Consider the following 26,355-nt stretch of genomic DNA (forward strand, 5'->3'; position numbering starts at 1 on the left):
TGGGGGGGGGAGTGTATTGGGGACTTTTTGGATAGCATTGGAAATGTAATTGAGGAAAATACCTAATTAAAAAAATGTTTTTGAGTGTTTAATATACCTAACCATGCCTCCTTCTGTGTTTCTTCTGCCTAAAATTCATTAAGTTGTGAAAATTTTTGTCAAAATAGGAAATTGTATTGAATTATTTCTTAATGAATTATTTTTATCTTCTTTAATTCTACTTTGTTTGTTGGCACACTTGGTGATATCCTACCAATTTCTGGAACTTTGTTCATTTTTTTTCTAACTATTTTAATAGCTGAATGATTGGAATCAACTTATTTACAAAGTTTCTGATTTTTTTTTTTTTACTTGGTAGCTTAGATGTGATGCACAAGGTCCTCTACTGAATTTTTCATTTTCGTTATCATGATGTAAAACTTTGAGATTTATTTAACTATTATTATGTATTTTATAGCGTTCATATTGCTTTAGTTTTTATTTTTTATTAGCATTCTTCAAATGCTAATCTATTAATTCATATATATATATATATGTGTGTGTGTATGTGTATACAATGTCAAACATATACAATATATATCAAATATAATATATGTTAAATATATAGTTGTTGATTTATTGTTTATTGTGAATGCAATATCTGTTTTCCCTTTTGGAGAATTCTAATTGGCTAATTTTCTTTGTTTTCTCTTACTTTGCTACATAATAACCATGCTTTACTTTTTGTGCCTTCTAATTGTGATACACTGGGAGTTTTAAGTAACATGAAAACTCTTGAATTCAAACAGTCCCATCATGATTGTGGTGGCAATGGTCTGTTGTGTTTGTTTCTTGTTTGCTTGCTGGAACTTTTTGTGGCAGTAATTCTCACCGTTCCATGTCCTCTGCCATATGTAGCCATTGAAGTTCTACTTAATAGTCTAGTGGCCAACTAATGACCAAGTAGATTTTCTTAGTTGTCTTGAACAAATAATCTTAGCACCCTTTGGTATAGCACTGTCTTATTGGTTCACATCTTCAACAGTCTATCTGAAGGTTCATCTCTTGCCTTCACTTCCTTTGTGTTCAATATCTCAAAGTTATGTAGAGGGAGCAACTGAAATCTTTTAATGCTTTCCTGACCATGTGCACAACCATGGGGGGAAAATGTATGCTCACTCTACTCTATATTCGTTTCATTATAAAGTAATTTATCTAATTATGCTTCAGTCCGGGCATGTGTTTATTATAAATACCTGATTGTTACTGGATTATGGATATGAAGTTTTCTACTTGTAGAATATCTGGTGGCAAGATACACCAGAAGGAAAGATATTCTTGTTTAAGGGCACCTTTCCTTTAAATCCCCATATGATGAGCAGTCTGTTGTATTTCACTCTGAAGCCAAATCCTGTGGTTATGTTTATATTTGTGCTGTATACTCAACAGCACTCTGCCTTTTGGGTTTGAAAGGCGTCTCTGCAGTGCAGACCTCCGTTGGAATTCTCTCCACTACTTAGAGTAGAAGCACACTCATGGCACTTGTGCTCCTTACAGTTTTCTAGTACTTTTGTGCTTCCCTTCTGACTTTTTGTCACATGTGTCATTGAAGTCAAGATTATATACCTTTCCTGATGCTGAGTTTTGGCTCAGAGGAGTTAAGGGGATTGCCATAGGAAAAGCAGCTAATACAAATAGTATGATCTTTTGTGGACCTCTTCACTGTGTTACCTTTGTCTTTGACCTCAGGGAACATGAAGTACTAAGTTGTTGTTTAGTCTAAACCATATAATGCTTAAAATAAGTGTACAACATGTGATATCATCTTATACAGCAAAATATGGAAGAGTAGTGTGCTTCCCAATAAAACTATGTTTCAAGGGGTGGAACAAATCACTGTTGCTTGGTGTAGGTTCTTAGGGATGAAAGTGGAGTGATATTCAATTTAGTACCATGGCTTTTTTCTTTTAATATGTGATATTATGATATTACCACATCATTTCTCCCATCCTTTTCCTCCCTCTATACCCTGTCATGTACCCTTCTTTGTTCTCTCTCAAAGTCATGGCCTCTGTTTTCCATTCATTTTTACACACATGTACATACACATAGTCCTACATATAGCTTTCTCAGTCTGTATTGTATCACTTCTATGTATGTTTTCAGGGCTGACCATTTGGTATTGGACAACTAAATGGTATCCTCTTTTCAGGGGAAGATTAATTTTGCCATCTGGTCTTCCTTAGCTGCCTATAGTTCTTTGTGTAAAGTTGAGGCCTCCTAGGTTTTCCAACATCCACATTAGCATGCTTGTTGTTGTTTTCCTTGTTAGGCTCATATTGGCAAGACTTCAGGGACATAGATCCTGACATTGCTAGAAAACTGAATCTCACAGCGAACTCCCTGATCCTCTAGCTCTTACCGTCTTTCCACCGCTTTTCTGCAATGCCCCCTGGGCCTTTGGTGTAGGAGTTGCTTTGTGGCTATATCCACTGGGACTGGGATGCACAAGTCTGCGTTTTGATTGATTGTAGTTTTGCATATGATTTCTGTCTGCTGCAAAGAGAAATTTCCTTGATAATGGGTAACGACTACACTTGTCTGTGAGTATAACAAGAAGCATTTAGAGTATAATTAGGAAGCACACTGCTTTAATAGAGTTGTTCTTCTCCTCCAAGATCCATGACTTTACTCGTCCATCACTTATTTTAAAAAAATAACTTCATTCTGCATTTCACATTTATATTCATCCTAGTGGTTAACAAATATTTATTGAACCCTCCTGAAATTCCCAGAACTAAGACAAAGACAAATCAGATCTCTACAAAAAGACAAACATCTCACAGGTCTATGAACTTCATGAGTACATTAATTTTCTTCAATAATGTATACCTGTGACCTTGGATAATTCCTAATACACACTGAACTTATGAAATCAATTAAGGTAATTTCAGATGTTTTTAAGTGTTATAAAACATGACAACAGAAACTTGGTGCTCTGGCATGGGAATTGATGATGGCACAGGTAGTTCAGAGAGATCTCCTGAGGAGGGAACACAGAATGCCACTGTTGTCTGCATTTACCTATGTTAGAAACAAGGTGAGACCCCTGACTTGGGGGCTCTGTTATGTGCTCGCATCCCTCAGACCTCTGGATTGAGTTTTTGATGCGCTGAGATATGTCAAAGATGAAAACTGCACATGACCAGTATAGCATCCCCCCTCTCATCTGTGGGAGAGATTAAGACATTTAATGGAGGCCTCATTTCCTTTATATACTCTAGTAGTTACCCTTCTGCTGCTGTGATTAAACACCATGCCCAAAGGAACTTATGGAAGATAGAGTTTATTCTGGTTTACAGATGTAGAGAGGCCATCTCTAATGACAGAGAATGTGGCACTAGGCAGCCAGGGCAGGAAGGTGAGAGATTTTATCTCCAACCATTCACAGAAGAATGTGACCAGGAGGATGGGAAAAGCTATGAACTCTCGGAGCCCACCCACAGTGATTTGTTTCCTCCAGCAAGGCTCCACCTCCTAAAGGTGCCATAATCTCCACAAACAGGCACCACAAAGCAAGGTCCAAGTTTCCAACTACATGGGTAGTTTATGGGGGCATTTGTCATTCAAACCACTATGTATATATATCCATTATAAATTTTATTATATAAATTGGAAAATAAAATAACAAACCACAATATATTATAATAAAACTTTCAGGATTATGCTCCCCTTCTTTCTGTCTCACTCCTAGCCTTCAAAATATCGTTTTGTGTTCTACTGTATGTTTAGACCTAAAATTGACTGTGAGAATTGGAAATAAAAAATTCAAAACCATAGATAACTAGGTACCATTGTAGTATTTATTTATTTATCTTGAAAGTAACGAGTAAATTTTCCCATGCCATATTTTTTTTTTTTGGAAAAAGGTGTGACATCATCTTTAATGATTGTTAATGTAATGTCTTGAGCAAAGTAAATCTTGTAAGTAATGTCTTAAGCAAAGTAAAGTAACAAATTATTTTAAAAGGGAAATTCTTAATTCCTAGAGGGAAAGTATGTGTAAGTATATAGACTTTCATTTTTAGCTAGTACAAAATTTGTTGTTAGTAGCAATTGCTTGACCAGGCATGGACAGTAGAAGTAGTGTGTTGGGCTTTACAAAAAAGCCTAAGTTTTCTGTTAAGCCGCTGGTCAGTGTACAATCTGTGATAATGTTTTGAGAATCTTACTTTACTTACAAACACAAATCACTGGCATTTCCTCAATTTAGAAGAGTTAACAGTTTGTTACTAATTACACTGTGTCTTCTTCAAATCTCCTTATTACTTACATTTCAAGTAACTATCTTTCCTTACTAACAAACTGCTCCTTGGTACTATGGTGAGGCTGTAAACACTGTAGGGAACCCAGAGAGAGGGATTTAAATGTGGTAGGTGAGCCCTGTCCCTATGAAATCTGTTTATCATTTAACTTATTTCTTAGAGCATTGTCATCTTTTAGAAAGAACTTCCTGGAGTGGGGAGATCCTGTGATCATTCCACCTGGAGCAGAAGCTCCTGTGATCATTCTATAACCTCAGTAGGTCTAGAACCCTGCTATAATTAGAATGTAAATAAAAACCAATGACTCAGTAATGGACTTACCAGAGAAAGTGATTGTTATGAGTGAGTTTTTCAATATCTAGCTTTTCATAACTGATCAAACTTGAGTCTTGTATGTTAGATACCAAAGACAGCAAGTGTTTCCACTCTATATTCATGGATCCCTGAAGTGGGACCCTGAAAGAACCAGCATCAGCATTTGCAGTGGGAGTTGGGGAGCAATGTTAGACATCTGGGTGCCACAAACTTTTAACACCCAAGTTCCACACATCTTTGGATGAGACTATTTCTTTGATGATTCATGTCTATTACAAAAGCTCCCAAGTGCCCATCTCTTTAGAGAAGCTAGATTTGCTAGAGAAGCCTTTGAGCTAAAGTTTCTAAAACAGATTCCTGCTTGTCCTCGCTGCAGTGGGATTGCAATGCAGGTGCTAAAAATCTATGACCATGGCTTAGTCTGTGTAAACTATCTCTGACTCTGCTGACTGGCAAATCCATTACACAACAGCATTCTGTCTTCCTGGACAGCATTTACTTCTGTGCTGGATTGTGTGTGCCAAATACTCAAAAGTGGGCCTCAAGTAGGTCCTTAGATAAAGCAAATTTCTTTTTTTAAGTTAAAAACCTAAAGCAAGCTTTTCTTAAAATGTCTCTAAACATTTTATTTATAAAGTTATTTTATCAAAGGAAAACCCTCTAATACTGGATTCCTAGCGTATAGGTCTAGGATCCAATACATCAAGCCTTGTCACTCACTCCAGAAGTCAAAGAAAAGATAACGGAGGAAGATAGGAACTTAATTTTTAGTGTGGTAAGCAGGGAATGCAGGGAAATCAGTCTCTTCCTTTCTTGAGGGGGAACTGACACAAGTGTCAGCTATAAATCAGAAAAAAAATCAGGAAGATGGCAAGACGTGTAAATGACCAAACCAAGGTTAGTTTAATCAATACCTAAGTTCTTCTCAGAGTCTTCTCGGTGTCAAGACATTGACATTGCTCCATGATGCTTGGGGAAATCTCTCTTCAGGGTAGGCACCTAATTGAGCTGTGAGGGGTACTCCAGAGGGTGATCTTCTTTGCAAGGCATTTACTTATCAGGACTGTGGTTCCCAAAAAGGACAACCACGATCATATAATGCGGTTGTCCTTTCCTCATAGACTGATCTACCTGGAAGGATCTATTCTCACTGGAAAATGGAGGTCAGGACTTGTAGGGACAGCTGTGGGGATCGAGATCAACATTATACATGCTGCCGGTTGGCCATCTGCAGATTATAGTGTCCCTGTAATTAGTTGTTTGCCATTTCTAGTCTTGGAAAAGGTGGGTTACCTGTGGGAGATTAATACTTATTAAATCATATTACATGCCTGTGGGAATAGTATGGGGTTTGATCAAAGCTAAAGGGAGAGGAGGGCTAGGATAAAAGCAGAGTTGCTAAGTTCTACCAGTCTTTAGGTATTTACCAAGTTCTACCTCTCAGTCATCTGCAGGATTGAATGAAGAATCAGTACTTGGACCAAATACAGCCTCTAAGACCTTTTCAGAATTCAAACTGAAATTAAAGAATATATTTAATCCAGCTGCAGTAGATGCTAAGAGATTTTATTTGTTAGTAGTAGTAATGATAAAAAAAACTTCAGTTAAGACTTTGTTTTAAAACTGGATTGAAATCTATGTTTTCTTTTCAATGTTACAAGAAAACCAACTTGATTCTAAAATCAAAGAACAGACAGAAGTTCAAGTGGGTTGTAAACTTGGCAAAAACATGTTCTGCCAAGGGGGGGAAAAAAAGAATTCAATCTCAAAATCTGCTACAGTGCTTGCTTCTTCTAGTTCTCCTTGTGTAAGTGCAAAGTCCAGAAAAGAGCCTCAGAGCATCATCTAGAAAATATAACCTATTCTGTGAAGCTAAAGATGCTTACAGTGCTTACCTGAAGTTCAACCCTTTGCACCATTGGCTACCGTGTGCTTCAGGTTCCAATCCCACTGTACATTGTTCTAGCTGGGCTGTGCATTGTTCTAGCTGAATTGTACATTGTTCTAGCTGGGCTGCTCCTACTAGATACTTCGCTAGTACATTTTGTTCAAGTTTTGCTTGTTTCAGGCTGATGACTGTCCTTCCTATATTGTGCTTCTGTTGATAATATGGCTGTCACGGGGAAAATGCAGTGGCTGAACCTGCTTTTTTGTGGATGCTTACTGGCTCACTCCTCATGGCTTGCTTAGTCTGATTTCTTATATTACTAAGGTCCAGCTGCCCATGGATTGCACTACCCATGGTGGACTAGGTCCCTCCACATCAAGTATCAATGAAGAAAATGCCCCATGGGCCAATGTTTCTCAACTAAGGTTCCTTTACCCAGTTCACAATATCTTATGTCAAGTTGACAAAAAGCCAACCAGGATACTTGGAAATAGTCTGGAAACATAGATACAAAGCAGAAGTACATCCTTTCACCATATCAGATATTCCCATACAGCACATCCACTGCATCTATTTTACCCTAGAACTGTAGCTTCTACACTGGGTACACTCCGTGATGGCTTCACTGCCTTTCATTTTGCTTCTCTGTCCACTCAGGTCCTACAGAGTATTCAGTCAACAAGTGGTAACTGTTCCATAAGTAACCAATAACATACAAGTACATTTTATCTGAACTAAAAGTGACTGGGAATATCAGTAGTGTAAGAAAATGTAACATGAAAGACATTCTTTTAAGAATTACCAGAATAAAAATAGGTGCATGTGGTAGTTTGAATGAAAAAGGCCCTATAGGATGCTAGGGACTGGCACTAGTGGGAGATGTGGCCTTGTTGGGATAGATGTAGCATTGTTGGAGAAAGTGTGTCACAGGGAGTGGGCTTTTTGAGGTCTCAGAAGCTCAAGAAAGACCTAGTGTTTTTCACTCTTCCAGCTGCTGTGCATCCAAATGTAGAACTCTCAGATACTCTCCAGCACCATATCTGTTTGCATGCCACCATACTTCCCACCATGACAATAATGGACTAAACCTCTGAACTGTAAGCCAATCCTAATTAAATAGTGTCTTTTATATGAGTTGCTGTGGTCACAATGTCTAAGACAGTGTGTAAGGTAGAGATGAAAGGATTACATATTTAGATACAGAAGGTAATGCTCCAGCCCTCTGCCTGCCTTTCCTCTAAGCCTATGTGAGTTGAAGTCCCTAAAATCTCAAACATGTTTATTGAACATGAGATTAATTCTAGATTTTTCTGGTTGCTTTTCTAGACATAACATTCAGTCAAGAAAAATATTCAAAGGGCATCAAATGAAAAGTGTTTTGAAAGGGGGTCTTTAGCTAAAGTGAGATTCAGGGAACCACTCAGAAATGGGGCACCTGGAGGCTTGTGAGATCACCATTACCATCCTCATGTCTACAAGACCAGAGGAAGCCTATAAATTGCCTTTCGAAGAGAGACCCATAGGAGCTCTTTTGATAAATGCACAGCTGTTTTCTAAAGGCATCCTGGAGAAGAAGGCAGTGAACACAGTCTAGGCAATTCTTCCTGTCCTTAAATCTCCTAGCCTATGGGCATCTCCCATTGTCTGAACACCAAGTAAAGACTAGAACACAAGGCAGTACATAAAGTATCATGAATGGATGAAGACATGGGCATGGAAGGTTGAGTAGAGAGTGAGTAAGGACAGTTGGCCTCTGGAGGAAGCCTTCTGCTCCCATTCAGCTGCAAGTGGGAGAGGGAGCGCAGCTATAGAAGACATCATAAACTTGGTAAGTCTTTATTCACTTATGAGGTGCCAGGAATCAAACACAGAGTCCCTGCATGTCAAAAAACAAACAAACAAACAAACAACAAACATCATGCCAAAGAAACAGCCTAAAAGAAACAGTTTAAAAGAATTAGTTCTTTAGCTTTACAATTCTTTTTTCTCTCTTTTCTATTTTGAATTTTTGCTTTTGATGAACTGCAATGCCATATAAGAGGAATAATTCTTCTTACTATTTGAATTATTAACAAATAACTTGCCAAACAACTAATTGACTTGAACGATAGCATCTCCCAGTCTGCTTCACAAGAGAAGAACTATGTTAGGTGAGCATTATAGAGATTAAAATTCCAACTAATGATGCTATTTAGACAAGAGAAAACTTAAAATTTCATAGTATCATGTTATTTGGATTTTTAATTCACTATTTATTTAGTCCTGGGAACTCCTATCCCTCTGTTTTGGAATATGGAATAAACCCAGATCTAAATTAAAATTTATCATTATATCAAATTCTCCAGGACAATGAATCAGACATACTACTCAAAATTGGATCTGGTCTCTTTGTTTTTATTGAAGCAATGGCTAATTTAAAAAAGAAAAGAAAGAATAAGTGTACACAGACAAAGAAGATACTGTTTAAGGAATAAATTCATATACTATTCTATTTTCAGAATATTTATCTAGACTGAAATTGTAACTTGCTTTATTTCAAGGTCCTGTGTGGCTAACTGTTCCTGGAATATTCATTTCACTAAGTTCACACTCCGTTGGCCTCTTGACCCCCTCTAGGCAGAGGTATATCCTGTGGAGGAAGGAAGAGAAGGGGCAGACATACTGGGTCACTCCTTGGCATGATTACTCTCAAGAGTTCTTTTTAACAGTTTTCAAGGGACATGACATTCTTTAAAGAAAACAAGCAGAGAAAGCAATATACTGTAACTATGTAGAAATAGAATGAGAATCTGAAGGCCTCCATGGAGAAGGCTGTGTTTACTCAGTTACATATCAGGAAACCATTTCCTCAGATGACAGAAGATGTGTAGAGTTGTGTTAGCTGTGTTTTAAAGTGAACATATGATGCAATAATTCATATAAGCTAAAGCTCAGATGGAAGACAACAGTTTCTGAATAAAGATAAGGCCAAGGTCCACCGAAAGAGGGCAGCCTGTGTGAGGGGATGGTAAGGTGTTGTTCAAAGACCTTCAGCTCCACTAATGTCATACCCATGACCATGAGTATTTCCCAAAGAGAAAATGCCAAAAGTATCAATGACTATGTCTGAAATCATAGAATATACCATAGAAAGTTGAACAGCTGATGGAAAATTGTCAATGAACTAGGAGCATAGTCAATACTTTCAATTGTTTGGTATTTGATATCATCAATGGAAGATGAGCTTTAATTTTTATTTTAACTTTTATTTTTAAATAACTTCTTATACAATATAGTTTGATCATATTCTTTTTCCTCCCCTAACTCCTCTGACATCTTTGCTCCTCTCCCCTCCCTTCCCCAACTTCATATCTTCAAATTCTCCCTCCTCCTCCCTCCCTCCCTTCCTCCCTCCTTCCCTCCTCCCTTTCTCTGTAAAAGCAAAATACTGACCACACATTCTTCCCTAGGAATGTAATTGATATATTCTTTGTGACTACATTGAAGAAAACTATACCCCCCCCCGCCACCCCTGGAAGCTGTCACTGTGCAAATAATTCCTTGTAAGACCTTGTGGCCACTTACTTCCCTTTCTTGGTGCCAAGATTTTGTCTGGCTTGACTATGTGCAGGCCTTGTGCATGATGTCACAGTCTCTATGAGTTTATATGTGAATCAGCCCTATTGTGTCTAGAACCTGCTACCTCTTTGGAGTCAAGAGGGTTCATCAACCTTGGCTTCTACAATCTTTATGCTTCCTCTTTCATGTAGATCCCTGAGCATTGAGTGATGGAGTTTGATACAAAGGTGCCATTTAAGGCTCAGCATTTCAAAGTTTCTCACTTGCTGTACATTGTCCAGTTGTGGGTGTTAGTTAGTATCTAGTGTCAGAAAAAGCTTCTGAGAGGATAGATGAGCCATGCGCTGATCCAGTATAACAACATGTTATTAGGAGTTATTTTATTTCTATGATGTTCACTTAGCAGAATAATACTTCGTTTTATGCCCATAACCTATCTATTCTCAGGTTCTTGACAATATCAGACACAGTTTCCATATCATGGAGTGTGTCTAAATCTAATAAAGAAGTTGTTGGTTATTCCCATAACATCTGTGCTACTATTGCACCAGAGGGTATATCTTGAAGGCAAGCCATTGTTGTAGCTTACAGAATTTGTTGCTGGGCAAAATAGTAAAATTTTAAGATGTCATTAATTCAAGAATAATTCACAAAACATTAAACTACTAGGAAACTAAAAGTTGTCTTTCCAAGTTTCTAAAGAACATAAAAAAGAGGACTTTATTTAGAGACAATACAAATGCTTACACATGCACACACACACACACACCTTAGGGATTGACTATAAAATATTCATAATGTACTACTTAAACAGAAGGAGGGTACAAAGTGGGTAGTACTACTTTGTTAATGTATACGGGTTCACAGGAGCTCAATGAAAGTGCACTGGGCTAGAATACACAGATATATATAGAAATACTTGTCTTCCCACATGATTAGATAAAGATATTTTTCATCTAAATTGTCTTCACCATTGTGTACTGTTTTTATAATAGTGAATTAATTAATACTTAATTGTATCAAGCCAAATAAATTTATTTTTAGAGAAGTACTTTTTTTCCAGTGACTAAGAAATGTAGCTATTCTGACTGAAGAGTGGAGGAGAAACCGCTAAACCTGGAATAATAGAACAAGGAAAGGGAAAAATTCACAGCTTTGAGAGCTTGCAAAGCATCAGCTGAGGGCTCATGGGCACTCTCAAGTGTGCTGCAGAAATCCTCTATCGGAAAAAATGAACTCTCTAGAACTTCTGGCATGAGTGAAGGCATTGACATGTTTCAGATAGGTTTTTCAAAACCCATGAACATACTATCTCTTCTTCATGCATATCTGGCATCAAACCTGAGGTCAGGAGAGCAGTCATCTTTGCTGACACTACATAGCATCTAGGGCAGTAGAAGACCTGAGGGGACCCAGTGCACATTCTAGGGATGAAGGGTCCCACAGGAACATCTGTAGCCCTGCCTCTGTGCCCTGCACTTTTCACTGCATTAGCAAGGAGTTGACTCACAGCACAAATGTGTGGGAAGCCAGAGATGACACAGAAATGTTTCCAATGGAAGTCAAGCTATCATTGACAGAACGAACCTTGAACGCTTTGGAGCCAACACAAAACTTAGACAAGAATGCAAACTGCATCATTCATCTGGGTTTTAAAACAAGAACAGATCTCAGAAGAACCCAATGCTGGAAACACAGTTCAGACTGATCTGAGGTAACAGGAAGCTGTGTGTGTGTGTGTGTGTGAAACTGAACTAGGCAGAGAGAAGAAAGCTCTTCTACTCTTCTCTGTCCCATACTGGCCAGACAGCATCTCAGCTCCCGAAACGAGATTTGGAGGCTTGATCTTAGAGCAAATTTTGCGAGAGCTTATTCAAAAGTACAAAGAATAAGTGACCTGCAAACCATGTCCCATGAGAGTGGACTTCAGTGGGCCTTCAGGTGAGGAGAAATGTCTAGGAAACCAGGGAGCTGTTTTCAGACAAGAGCCTTAGACATGGCCTGGGTAACCAGACAATAAAAAGTGCTACAGATCTTGCTATCACAGATGCACTGTCTAAAAGTTGGATATTTTCTGACATGTGAGTAGTTCCCTGTTAGCAGAATGTGTAAAGTAGCTGGATGATAGCTAATAAGGAAGGCTCTAGAAGGTCCCCCACGGTACCCAATCGGTAACCCCATTTTGACTTATGCGGGGATCTGAAGACAAAACCATAAAGATGTTCTGAAGTATTTGAAATGACATTCGAAAAATGCCTCTGTGATAGCCACTCCTGTCCAAACAATCCTCACTGCTTCCTATTGGGCAAAGCTGCCGCTGTTCATCTCAGGTTCCAACCCGCTCCTGGAGCCGTTTGCTTTTGACTCATCTGTAAGTCCACACAAGTCCTAAGACATGTGACTCAGCCTTACCACTGAGAGGTCACAGACTTTCTACCCTGTGACAATGAATGAGAGAGACACTTGGCAATTAGATAGGTAATATCGAATCTATTTATGTAGATGGTTAACCCCAAAGTTCAAGGTTGGACCATGTTTTCTTATTCTGTATTTCTTCATGTTCCTTGTCCCTATATACCCTGTTTCTTTTCATCTCTTTACAATTTACATTTCAACTCCTTCCCCTCTTTTGGTTCCTGAGATGCTCTACACAAAGACTATTTTCAATGCAACTCAGGTGCTTTTACTATTGACACAGTCCAGAGAGAAGGCTTCTTCAATTGGAAGGTCTTGGCAGAGCCCTGGCTAACCTCCGTGGTTGGTGTAATGCTGCCATCTGGTGGTTACTTTGACAAAATGCCTACGGCATCTTTCCCTTGGGTAGGCCTGTTATCTCAGTACAAAGGTCGAGTTTGAAGGCAGGGCTCACCCAGCTGAAATAGTAAAATCTAAATTCTAGAAGGCAGTTGTGCACTGTAGAAGTTAATTTCTAATTGCTATCAATGCTATCCATCACATTCATGAATTGTGTAAACAGTGAGACTGAATTATAATAGTTAAAATGATGTTCCTTGGGAAGAACTTACCTGTACTTAGACAAGATATTTACGTGTTCATAGAATTACACATATACTATTGGGCATTAACCTCACTCATCAGAAGCCCAATATAAGAGAATAACAACAGTTCCTTCATAGGAGAGACAGAATCCAAAGCTGATAGATGTGGCTATAAATCTGCCAGATGAGTCAGTTGGGTATTCTAATATCATGTTAGCTAAATATATTGTGAGTTTAGCCTCTAGGAGCCATGGGATAGTCAGAGCTGGTGAACTATCAGAGGTTTGGGTGGTGAGGGGTGTCATTTATCTAGTTTTGGTTTAGAACAGGGACCAATGAGAGGGGAAGTTTGTATGATAAAATCTTTCTAAAAGAAAAAAAAAAACCTTCAGGAAGCAAGGTGGACAAAAAACAAAACCAAAAATAAAAACAAAACAAGGCCTCCACTTAGCAGAGTGGACCAAAGCTCCTTGGGAGAAGGGTCCCAGAAGAGGTCCACTGGCATAAGCTCCAGTTCTCCTAGGCATGGTCTGGCAGGCTTCAGGGACTGGGTGGGATGGCCCCCTGAGATAGCGCTACTTCCTTTACTTTTCAAATGCCATGTTCTTGTACCGGAAGTCAAGCCCTCCTGCCTGGGTGTTACCTTGAGGGGGTAGCAGTGATAAATGATACTCATTTGTATCTGTCTGTTTGCTTAATAATCCATCATAGCTATCCCAGACTAGGTGATTTCGCATACTTTATCTCTTTTAACTACTACAGCCCTAAGGGGAAGTTTAAAATGAGGAAATCGAGAACTTAGCTGTTGGTAGTCCCTGAAAACGCTTTATAAGGGGCAGAGATCTTAGTCTCCTAAAGAAACTAAGCCATCTGTAAATTGCCCAACATGTTTCTTAAGTCTCTTAGAATGATTCAGGATGTACACATTTGACTTCTAAAGCAAACAAAAACCGAAAATCCTCTTCTTGAGAGCATCATGCCCAACTCTGTTGTTCAGTCACACCATGAAAGGGAAATCTCGGGTTGGTCTTTTGTTAAATTTAATTAAATTTGAGAGATATCACTTGAGTGAGATTTAACAATTGTGTGTCATTTACAGGAATACAGTTAATGAAATGTAACTGTTGTCAATACCACAAATACACACCCTTCAGAACAAATGACTCCTGCAGTGTAGAGGCACATGGCATTGTGCCTGTAGCTGTCTACAGTAAGTCCTCCTACTCAGAAAAGCTTCATCTATCTGCAAGTCTTGGACTGTAGCTATTACAAATATGTTGAAGAGATGAAAGATGTAGACTTTTATCTTTGCTATTCCTTAAGCAACTTTTATATACCATTTAAGTTATAGTAGGTATTTTAAGTAATCCAAGATGATTTAAGACAGAAGGACAGTTGTGAATATGTCACATGCAAATATTGTAGTATTTTGTGTGAGAGATTTGAGTAGCTGCAGTTTTTACTGTTCTGTGGGATGGAGTTCCATGAAAGCAGTTACCTACAGATCTCAGGACCAAAAGTATTTCCATTTGGATCAGGTTGTTAGAAACTAACCAGTTTATGGACAGATTTTGGCTTAGAATACATTGCTTCCTCTGAGCATGGCAAGGATAATAGCAGCCATCAGCCATCATACATCACACTGATGGCTCCTGTTCCAGAACAAGAATCTTGAAAATTGTTCTGGAAAAGTGAGTAGCAATGGTGTCCTGGTGATGCCTGAAACACTTCACTAAAGCAAGTGGCTCCATATCCTGTTTTGCCTTCCCTCCCCTGAGTCTTAAATCCTCTTACTTAGGAATTTTCTCTCTTAATGCTATAGGCCAGGGGTGATGAAGGAGATGTGGAAGTTAGTCCTGCTTACTGAATATCTACAGTCAGTTCCTCCTGGGGTGAAACAGGCTGTCCGGGGACCTAAAGCACATACGGTAGCTTGAAGTAGGAAGCTCATGTAGAAAGTGTTCAGAGATGGTCTGCTCACTTACCTGTTGAGTAGATGGGCTCTACATAAAGTAGTCGGGGCATTGTGTGAAAAATATTAGAAAATCTACACAAAGCTTTTACACTGTTGTTATAACAATTATCACATAATTTACAAAAATTACATAAATTACAAAGTAGATGATTTACTTCCTAACTTCAAAAGTACCTGGAGAAGTTGTTTTGTTTTGTTTTGTTTGTTTGTTTGTTTGTTTTTTCAAGACAGGGTTTCTCTGTATAGCCCTGGCTGTCCTGGAACTCACTTTGTAGACCAGGCTGGCCTTGAACCCAGAACTCCTCCTGCCTCTGCCTCCCAAGTGCTGGGATTAAAGGCGTGCTCCACCACACCCAGCTACCTGAAGAAGTTTTTTAAAATAATATTTTTATTTTATTACTCCTTGAAATTTCATACATCTATGCAATGCATTTCGATCCTATTCATTCACCACCTCTCTTCAGTGTTCCCTCGGATCCACCCCCATCTCATTTCTTTTGTTGTTGTTAGAAACTCCCTGAGTCCAACTAATGCTGCCCACATGCAGACAGGTGTAGAACTATCCATTAAGACATACGTAGTAACCTACCTATAGGGCACATCCACAAAGAAGAGTGACTCTTCTTCCCTCAGCAGCCATTGGTTGTCAAATAGCTCTTCTCATTCATGCTGAACATTTGACAGCCCGGATCTTGTGTGGGTAACCACTGCTATGGTTGACAGTTGCAATAGTAATGCAGAAGTGAGCGTTCCACAGCTCTAAATCTTACCAGCTCTTACATTCTTTTTGTTCCTTCTTCCATGATGTTCCCTGAGCCTCAATACTATGGGGAGTGGGGAGGGCATAGGTTAATATAGATGATTCGTCCAGAGCTGAACACTCATGGTGACTTACACTTGGCATTTTGACCACTTATGTGTCTCTGCATCAGCTCTTAACCAAGCAAGACAAATCTGTGGAAATAAACATAAGAAAATAATTTGACAACACGACCATTTAGCCAAGCAACACTAGTAAGTTTTTCCTCTTAGGCCCTATGACTCCTCTCATCATGGATTTTTTTTTTTTACCAGATTTACAGTTTGAGGCATAAAACACGTCCTGTGGAGCAGGCCCCAGATCCAATAAAAAAAAAAAGAGATGGCTTACCCAATCATCATGCCTCTATTGCTCCAATGGGCACATCTTGCCCAGCAAGTCAGTATGAAATCATGTAGGGTCCACATTTGAAAAGACCACTGATGTTTTTTCTCTTCCACCAACCTACATTTCACCTTCTGCCACTATGTCAGCTAACTATCAGGGAGAGAGTTTTCAGATCAGTACAAATCAAATTCTATTTGTCCTACATTCACAGTGAGTGTCTTCATCAATAGGGACTTACCATCTAGTTGTAATGGCCAACCAATAGCAATAGTAATAGCTCACAGGTTGTTTTGTTTTGTTTTGTTTTGTTTTGTTTTGTTTTGTAACTCTAGGGCATCTGTCCAATAAGACATCTAGAAAGGTACCTTGTGCCCAACACTGAAATGTCCAGTTAAGAACTAATGTCATCTTGAAGCAGCGTTTTCCACCCAGAAAGGCACTTCTGTTCAAACTCCTCTTCTTTATAACACACTTTTGAATTAGTGCATTGTATGTTGTAAATGTAATGTATATTACATTTTGAACTGAAAGAGTGGATGCACTAGGCATCTTCATATCCCTTTGGCTAGCTCATGCCCTACCCTCTTCTCTCCCCATTCTCCCTCTCTCCACTAAAACCTTTAACCCTGAAAATTACCCCACTTGCCTTTCATGTTGTCTATGTTCAGCTGACAAGTTCTAATGCTGGTTGAATTTGATTTTCACAAGATAAACCAGGTCTTAAATATGTGACACAAATTAAGTATCATAAAATAAATCTCTAATAATAAATAATAAATATTTATTATTTTCATTGATAGTTAACAACAAATATTCTATTACTAGTCTTAAATGTTCTATAAAAATTGAATGTTATACTTGGGTGTTTACTTGATTGGCTTTTTCCATATAACCTGCTCTATGTTATAATAATACTTATTTTCATAGATTCAAAGGGTTTTTGTAATAAGCCCATTGCTATATTATTATCATTTTTGTTAACATCTGTATGCCGGGGGGGGGGGGGGGGGGGGGGGAGAGGGATTGTTTCTGTCAAACACTTCATGTGTTCTCCATGCTCTTTGGAGTTTTCCAGTTATTAAAATATCTATTCACTCAGAGAGGTGGCACCGTATATTGGTGTGATTTCCATCACTTAAATTCTTGTTTTCCATATGCAAATTTGATTTGGGATCATTTCTATAAGTTATGTCTTTTTTTCATTAGTTGTTTTTATTACATAATCCTTCATTTGCTTTTAATCTTATCCATTATAAACTATCATAAGCAGTATAGTTTTCATCATCTTTAGTTTGATTCGGGTCTTTAAACAGACACACACACACACACAGCATCAATGTCTGCACTTAACACATTTCATCATATTCCTTGGCCATATGGCATATAGTCATAAGTGTTTTAATGTCCTTGTCTGATCATTCTAACATCGGGATCAATTCTTTATTTGTTTTCATTTGCTGGTGTTTTGCCGTCCCGTTTGGGTCACATTTACCTGCTTCTTTTATAGTTAATTATATTCCTTCATTGGCAATTTCTTTCCTGTATATAATGTATTTTGATTACTCTTCCCCACCTGCTCTTATCTCCCTCCCACCCTCTTTCCTACAAATATCTTTCCCACATTCTTGCTTTTTTGTTGTTGTCTTGTGTTGTGCGACCCAGAGTTTCATAAGGGCAGTCTATGTGACCATAGGTTTGGAACTATGAATTGAAGAGGGTGGACACACATTTGACATACCTGGTATCTTGTAGTAGATGCTAAGTGGTATGGATTTAATTTTGCATGTGGTAAGTATTGGTGGATTCCTAAAAAGCTATTATTGAATTTACTTCTGAGGCATAGTTGAGCTACCAGGAAATACTCTGATGAATTGGAGTATTATTATTATTATTATTATTATTATTATTATTATTATCTTTAAGCTTTTCCAGTCCTTATCCTTCTCCCATTTTGTCCTCCCATTTGTTCCTCATCCCATTCCTCCTCCCCCATCTCCAAGAGGATATCCTCACCCCACACGCAGCCCCATGTGCCCCCACACTCTGCCAGGCCTATTCTCTGGAGCCTCAAGTCTCTCAAGGGTTAGGTGTGTCTTCTGTCATTGAGACCAGACCAGGCAGTCCTCTGCTGGATGTGTCAGGGGCCTTATATCAGCTGCTGTAATTTGCCTGTCTGGTGGCTCAGTGTCTGAGAGATCTCAGGGGTCCAGGTTTGTTGAGGTCACTGGTCTTCCTATGGGGTCACCCTCCTCCTCAACTTCTTCCAGCCTTTCCTTAATTCAACCACAGTGATCTCTGACTTCAGAGCATTGGTTGGGTGTAACTATCTGCTTCTGTCTCAGTCAGCTCCTTGTTGGTCCTTTCAGAGGGCAGCCATGGAAGGCCTCTGGCTTTAAGTACATCATAGCATCAGTAAGAGAGGCCCTGGAGCCTCTCCTTGAGATGATGGGTCCCTATTTGGACTGGTCACTGGACCTTCTTTTCCTCAGTCTCTTCTCCATTTTTGTTCCTGTAGTTCTTTTAAATAGGAACAATTCTGGGTCAGAGGTTTTGACTGTGGGATGGCAAACCTACCCTTCAGCTTGTACCCTGACTTTCTACTGGAGGTGGATTCTACAAGTTCCTTCTCCCCACTGTTGAGCATTTCATCTAAGGTCCCTCCCTTTGAGTTTTGAAAGTCTCTCACCTCCCAGGTCTCTGGTACATTCTAGAGGGTCCACCTACTCCCCATCTTCCATGGTTGTATATTTCCATTCATTCTGCTGGCCCTTGGGGTTTTACTCATCGTTCCCCACCACCACCAATACCTGATCATGTTCCCCTTTTTCCTCTGCCTCTCCCCTCCCCTCCCCCACCCAGTTCCCTCCCTCCACCTGCTCCCTGTGATTATTTTATTCTCCCTCTAAAGTCGGATTGAAACATCCTTACTTGGGCCCTTTGGTTTCTTAATCTACTTGAGTTCTGAGTATTTTGTACTTTTTGGCTAATACATCCACTTATTACTGAGTATTATACAATGCATGTCCTTTTGAGTCTGAGATACCTCACTCAGGATAATATTTTCTAATTCCATCCATTTGCCTGCAAAACTCATGATGTCTTCATTCTTAACAGCTGAATAGTATTCAACTGTGTAATGAACCACACATCTGCTCATGGATTGGTAGGATTAACATAGTAAAAATGGCCATCCTACCAAAAGCAATCAACAGATTCAATGCAATCCCCATCAAAATGCCAACACAATTCCTCAAAGACATGAAAATAGCAATTCTCAATTTCATATGGAAAGACAAAAAACCCAGGATAGCAAAAACAATTCTTAACAATAAAAGAACTTCTGGGGGAATCACCATCCCTGACCTCAAGCTACCGAGCAATAATGATAATAAAAAAAAGAAGGAGGAGGAGGAGGAGGAAGAGGAGGAGGAAGAGGCGGCACGGTATTGGTACAGAGACAGACACGTTGATGAATGGAATAGAATTGAAGACCCAGAAATAAAACCACACACTTTTGGACAATTGACCTTTGACAAAATCAAAAATATACAATGGAAAAAAATAAAGCATCTTCAATTAAGGGTACTGGCCTAACTGGCAGTTGATATGTAGAAAAATGAAAATAGATCGATATTTGTCACTTTGCACAAAGCTCAAGTCTGAGTGGATCAAGGACTTCAACATAAAATCAGATACACTGAATCTAATAGTGGACTCTTACTTTTAAGAGAATATGAAGAACCAGAACAATGTCCTCAGGCTACTTACTCCTCACTTCCGAGTCAATACCTTCAATGTGCTATATGAATTATGGAGTTTCTTGGCCCTGGGTGAATTTTGAGTCCTATTTTCTTCAATTATTTCAGATGTTTCCTCCCCTATGCTAGAGCATAGCTTAAGAGGGAACCAAGAACTCATTCTCCATGGGACTTTCCTTTTTTCTCACACTGTCCTGAAAACCCTAGATGGCTCAGTTTTGCTGGAGTCTTACCTCTACTTCCTTCATTAAATGTGTCTTCCAAGACTCTCCATGAGTTTCTGTCCTTATACTGAGTCTTGTAAACTAGCATCAGAAATCTGGGTAATCATGGTGCTCACATCACTGAGCCTGCTTCTCCACAATTGCTCTCTTGGATTGCACCCTGTCTTCAAACAAAACAAAAACCATTGTTCATGTGTTTTGTACAGTATTTAATTGTTTCAGAAGGTAGAGAAATTCTGGTACCTATTACTTCAGCTTGCCAAGAGCAGAAGTCCTTTTAAGATTGCTCTTGGGTGAAGATTTCCATATTTCATCCTTAAAAACACACCAAGAAGTGACATTTATATCAGAGAACCATTCCTTCAAAATTTTCCACTGAGTTCCTCAATCCCACCAGGTTCAGGTGCCAAATGCCTTTCTTTGTTGGTTTCTAGCTTTTAAATGTCTTGAGTCTGAATTGAAGAATATGAGGTTTGAACTTCCTAATTGTAGGAAGATCAATGTCTTTCTTCCTCAGGGCAAATGAGCTGATGTGGGCTGCTGGACCACCTCTGAGACCATTTCAACTCAGACACATAAAATTAAGACTGACTGAAGACAGCCCTACATGGAGAAAGCATTGGTGTTAATAGAGGCATTCTCAAGGCTAGGTCTGGAAAACATAAGCAGTGCCTATGATCTTTGAACTTTTCTTCAATAGTTAGATGTGTTAGCAATGGAAAATTACATATTTCTCACTTAGGCACCAGATATCTAAGAGTGTCATAGATATATAGATAGAAGATATATATATATATATATATATATATATATATATATATATATGTATATGTATATGTATGGAGACAGACACAGAGAGAGAGAGACAGAGAGAGAGAGACAGAGAGAGAGAGATTCAACACCAACTTCCAGATGTATTCTTTGTCTTTTTTCCCAGAGAAGACAATGTCTTCTAGTATAAGCAAGTGTTACTAGAGAAAAATCCAATACTTTGGACTGGAGTGAAACACATCTAACAGATTATTGGCCTAGCAAGCATGAAGTACTGGATCTAATCCACAATACTGCACAGTGGATAGTATAAACTTATAGTCTAAGCATTCAGGATGCAGAGACAGGAGGTAAAGATGTTTAAGATCATCCTTGGCTTAGCTACATGGTGAATTTGAGGCCAGCATGGAATATATGAGACTCCCCCTCAAAATAAAATGCCATAGTTTAATCTTTAGTGCAATGACTTGCTATCAAGTACCTATTCTTTCAACTAGACACAACACAACACAATACAACACAACATGTGCACATAATGTCTGCAAACCCTCGCCTGTCTGCATAGCATTGTTCTCTGTCTACCCTGCCCAGTGTTTTGTGGGAACAAAAGTCACAGTCTGGACATGGGCATGACCTTGTGGTCTTAAATTTAGAGCCAGGGAAAGCTAGGAGAGAGTTTGTAGCTAAAACTTAGTCAAAGGAAAGATAATATATATGTGTAAACATATTACATAGGAAGGTATTGTTGTATTAATGTGATACTTAGGGACATCTGTACTTTTGTCATTAGTTAAAATTCAGCTCACAATCAATCATATTATAATTTAAGAAGTGATTTCTTCCAATGGTCCATGTTTTTACAGGTTCAGGAAGATGCAGATGCAGTTTTACATGAGCTTTCTGACACTTGAAGTAAGATGTCCTTGGACGTTTCCCATTGGGTCATTCATGGTCAGACTATGCATGATCTCTAATGTGCTAGGCATAGAGAAGGTTTACTCTCAGTCTTCTGGGCAGGAAAATTTCACTTCCCTAATCTCCAGGTCTCTTTCTTCATACAGGCACTCGAGTGGACAGAACAAACAGCTGTCAGTCTGATAGCAGTGGATTTTTAGAAGAGCTTCCAGAGCTCCAGCCCCTCCAGGTAGGTACAAGGAGGATGGAATGGGGCCCTGACTGGATACTTAACACTCTAAGTCCTATCAACCACTCCACCCCAATTATAAACTCAGTCCTGAAGAACTTGTAATGACAAATCTAAAGTGCACATCACTAATGGAAAGTTTTAAAGCCCACACGCTATGGATAGATAGATAGATAGATAGATAGATAGATAGATAGATAGATAGATAGATAGATATAGAGATAGATATAGAGATAGATATAGATAGATATAGATGTATAGGTGTATAGATATATAGATGATATAGATGTTATAGATGATATAGATGATATAGATGATATAGATATAGATATAGATATAGATATAGATATAGATATAGATATAGATATAGATATAGATATAGATATAGACTCTCTTTGGTTTGATTTTTCTAAACAATGAGCTGAAGTTCATAGGGAAGAGGTGCTAGGTGACATAGTAATCTGATAAAATTTCATGTTTATTGCCTGTGCTCAAGACTTCTGTGCCACTGGTCTGCCCTAACTTCCTGATTCATTTTCCATGTTGGTTTCTCCTGCAGGTATCTTCCATGACAGGCAGCCAGAGTCCTACTGTCTGTAGAGGTTGCAAACCAAGGGATCAGAGTCATAGTTCAGCATCACGGCAAGACTCTCTGCAAGAGTCATATGGCTCTAAATCCAAGAGCATGACAAGCTCATCTTTGTTGAGCCAAGATTGGAGTACCTTGGAAGAAAATGCTTCAGCTTCTGTGGTGGAGGAGGAGCTTCAACTCAAGGCCATGGAAGAGCCACCAGAAATAGTCAACCCAGATATGACCCTCATCAAGACCATCATGGTGGGAGAACACCCAGAGAGTGTTGCTGGACCTGTGGACACTTCTACTTCTACATGTAATAACACAATGGGGGTCTTGGTGACTCATGTCACAGAAAAGGAAGATAGGTCTGTAGGCCACAAGCGTACTGGAAAAATGCTGATACAAAGGCACCACTTTGAGTCACCAAGGTCATCCAGGATTGATCAGCCTCCAGACAATTTCTATCATGTGGACTCTGAGATCACCAAAACAGAGGACAACAGCAAAGTCTGCCCTGATACCAAGCAAAGCTCACTGGTGCAGGAGAGGCCAGCACAGCACTCTCACCAGCACAGAGGAACCATGCCCTATAAAGGTGACCTTGTTCAAACCTCTGAAAAATCAATTCCCCACCTTGATAAGCCACCTGGACATGTTCCCACTGACTCAAATGCTGCCAGCTCTTGGTCTGTGACAACCCAGATGTCCTCCAATCTGGTGTCAGCTGCTCAGAGGGTTGCAGACCTAGGGACCTATAATAAAGGAACAGCTTTTGAATGCACTCCATGTGACCCTCTTAATACCACAGACCTAAAACTGCAGACAGAAACAAGGCAGGTCAAGGATGTTGCTGTTCAGACTTATGCACATGAATGCAAGCTCAGGCCTTCACATAATGACTTCATTCATGGGCCTCGGCCCCTCGCCAAATCCATCTCTTTGGATACAGGTTTTCCTAGTACCTCCCCAACAGGCTTCTGCCACACCACACGTGCCCACTGTTGTGTCTGCTGTCATCACTGCCCCAACTGCCAATGGAGGAGGCAAAGCCCTGGCCCAGAACCCTCTATTTGCAGGCATTCCCTGTATTCACAAGCAGAGGATCCTAAAGTGCAGTTCATGAAGACATTGAAAATACTCCAAGACACTACTGTGAGGGACCTATGTTCTGTAAGTGTTTCCTCTACAAACTGGGATAGCAGATGCAGCAACCACACTCTGATGCTACAAAGATAGTGTTTTTCTTCCTTTATAGCAGAGAAAACTCAGAGCATATCTCTTTTTTTAAGTGTTAGTCATGTTTGTTGAGTGTTTTATAGTTTATGAGATAAATTCATACATTCAAGGTTATAATATTAATTAACCTGTATCATCTCCAAGTAAGTATAGGTGAGAATTCTGACTTTTAAATCCAGTAGGCTATATAATCTTGACTGAGCTATTTAGAGTCTCTAGGGCAGTCATGAAAAACAGTGGGATGGGGACTATGGATGTAGCTCAGTGGCTAAGTACTTGCATACGGCCCTGGGTTTAATGCATTTACATATATGTACATATATACCCATTCCATTATCACAAAATTGTGTAGGGATGAAATAAACCACTCAACATATTTAGAGACTCAATGCAATACTTAACATGGAGAAAGCTCAAGTTAATATTAATTGATAGGGTATTACACTAGTCATCAATTTTTGTCACTTTTATTATTGATGTATTACTTGAACCTCTGGTGTTATATAAAGAGACTTCTGATCAACCTTTGGCAACTGGTTTGAAAGTGAGTACTAGGGTAATGGATCACTGAGTAATGTCAGCCTAATCCCTGATTAATCAATTTGTCTACAATGAATCCTTCTAATGTTCCTTTTAAGTCTTTCTTAAGTCTAGGTCTTACAGGCTAACTATCAAGTAAAGCTTTAAGAGTATAACATCTGAAATTTCACATTCAAAAAGTAAAGGGCGTTGATGATACAGGATTATAGTTGTTTATGGACAGTACAGAGGAACTGGCTTACTAAGTGTCATGGTCCAGTGCCCTTGTGTACCCTTCAACCCTTTAATTCCACACAAAAAAAAAATGTACTGACTGTCTATTGTAAACAATTTATACTGTGTCGTCTAATATTCACTTTCTTAGATGCCATAAATATTCATTGGGTTTCTAGTGTGTGGCAATTCCTCTCTCCTTTGTAAAAGAAGAAACTGGTCTGAGAGAGTTTAGGTAATCTTTCAGCACTTTACAACCACTAAGTGGTGAGTCTCAACTCAAATTCTTAGGCAAAGATGTGTCCAATTTTAAAACATCTAAACCTGTATAAGAGCGATTGCGTGAAAGATAAAGGAAATCATCATGTGAAGTTTTGACATATAGAACGCTACATAAACCTAACAAAAACTTAGAAATTAATTTTCAGATGGCAAGATGTCAGAAATTTAGAATATTTAAGAATGAGCCAAAATAAAGGCTGTATTACTCATAGAAAGATTCATCTAGGCTTTGTAATTAACTCTGGGTATCTTATTCAGTGGAAGAAAAGGGCAAAGGTTGATGTGTATCTAGGATCCTGGGGTTAAAATAACCAAATCCTGGAGAATGGGCCTGGTGATACAGCTCAGAGGTGGAATGCCTAGGTACCTCAAATTTCAATATCAAAATAAATAAAATAAAATCTAGGAGAACAGAAAAATCACCACCACACTCATTAACTGCGAGGTTATAAGTACTCTAAGGAACTGTTCTCCTGTGAACCATTCCCCACGCTGGCTCATATCAGGTGACATTGCCAGTCTTTAGAGACACTTTACTTGTTACAACTGGAAGGCCAGTGGGTGTTACTGGCAACAAATGGATACAGAGCAGAGAAGCTATTGAGCATGCTACTGTACACGCAAAGGGCAGCCTTACCACAGATCACTCTTTGGTCTAATATGTCAGTGTTGTCCATACTGAAAACCACAGCCCTAGAAAAATAAAAATAAGCACTTACTTGACTATGTGGTTTCTATGCTAATATGTCAGACATGAAAGTGAGCTAAAGAAGGTGCTATTTGAGATCCTAGACAGACAGTTAGATCATATAAATAAGTACTCCCATTTCTGTAATGAGAGCCTGGTTCAGTTATAGTGGCCCATTTCTGTAATGCCCTAACTCAGAAGATTAAGGCCGGAAGATCATCACCAGGTCAAGGTTAGTCTGGTCAACATAGCAAATGCTAAAGGCTACATAGTGAAGCCTCATCTCAAGGATCAATTTTACAAAAAACTATAAATAAAATGATATTTAGTCTTATGTTTTATTTAAGATAACAAGAATACAATCTAAATTATGTTAACATTTTCAGGAGAGAAAGTCGTTGGAGACATATCCAATGTCATTTGGTAATCAGGATGGTGGGATAGGATACTAAATCTGTTTTCTGATCACATCACACCCACCAATTAAAAATAGTGTATATTTTTCTTGGCAGCGTAAGAAAAAGAGTAAACATGTAAAAGTAAACAGAATGTAGAAGACAACTGCATCAAACTGTGTTTGAGAATAACTGTCAATGTGAGGAGACCAGAGAAACTCAGGCATAGGGACCCAAAGTTGGCTCAAAGTTAAGGATGCTGCTTATGATAGTGATAGAGACTGAGTTTGGGTCAGGGGTTTCCCTGAGTATGGATCAGGAAGGGCCTTGGACTTACATGA

General features: G+C 39.0%; 1 protein-coding gene across 1 annotated transcript in view; it reads left to right on the forward strand.

Moving 5' to 3' along the window:
* The window catches only part of Itprid1 (ITPR interacting domain containing 1), a 138,332-nt gene that overhangs the window by 103,799 nt on the left and 8,178 nt on the right, over window positions 1–26,355 (forward strand). The window contains exons 10-11 of the mRNA XM_021165730.1: window positions 22,001–22,083; window positions 22,643–23,830. Coding sequence (XP_021021389.1) covers window positions 22,001–22,083; window positions 22,643–23,830 — 1,271 coding nt within the window. The remainder of the gene's footprint in view (window positions 1–22,000; window positions 22,084–22,642; window positions 23,831–26,355) is intronic.

Source organism: Mus caroli, chromosome 6, assembly GCF_900094665.2.
Source record: "Mus caroli chromosome 6, CAROLI_EIJ_v1.1, whole genome shotgun sequence".
Classification (NCBI taxonomy): Eukaryota; Metazoa; Chordata; class Mammalia; order Rodentia; family Muridae; genus Mus; species Mus caroli.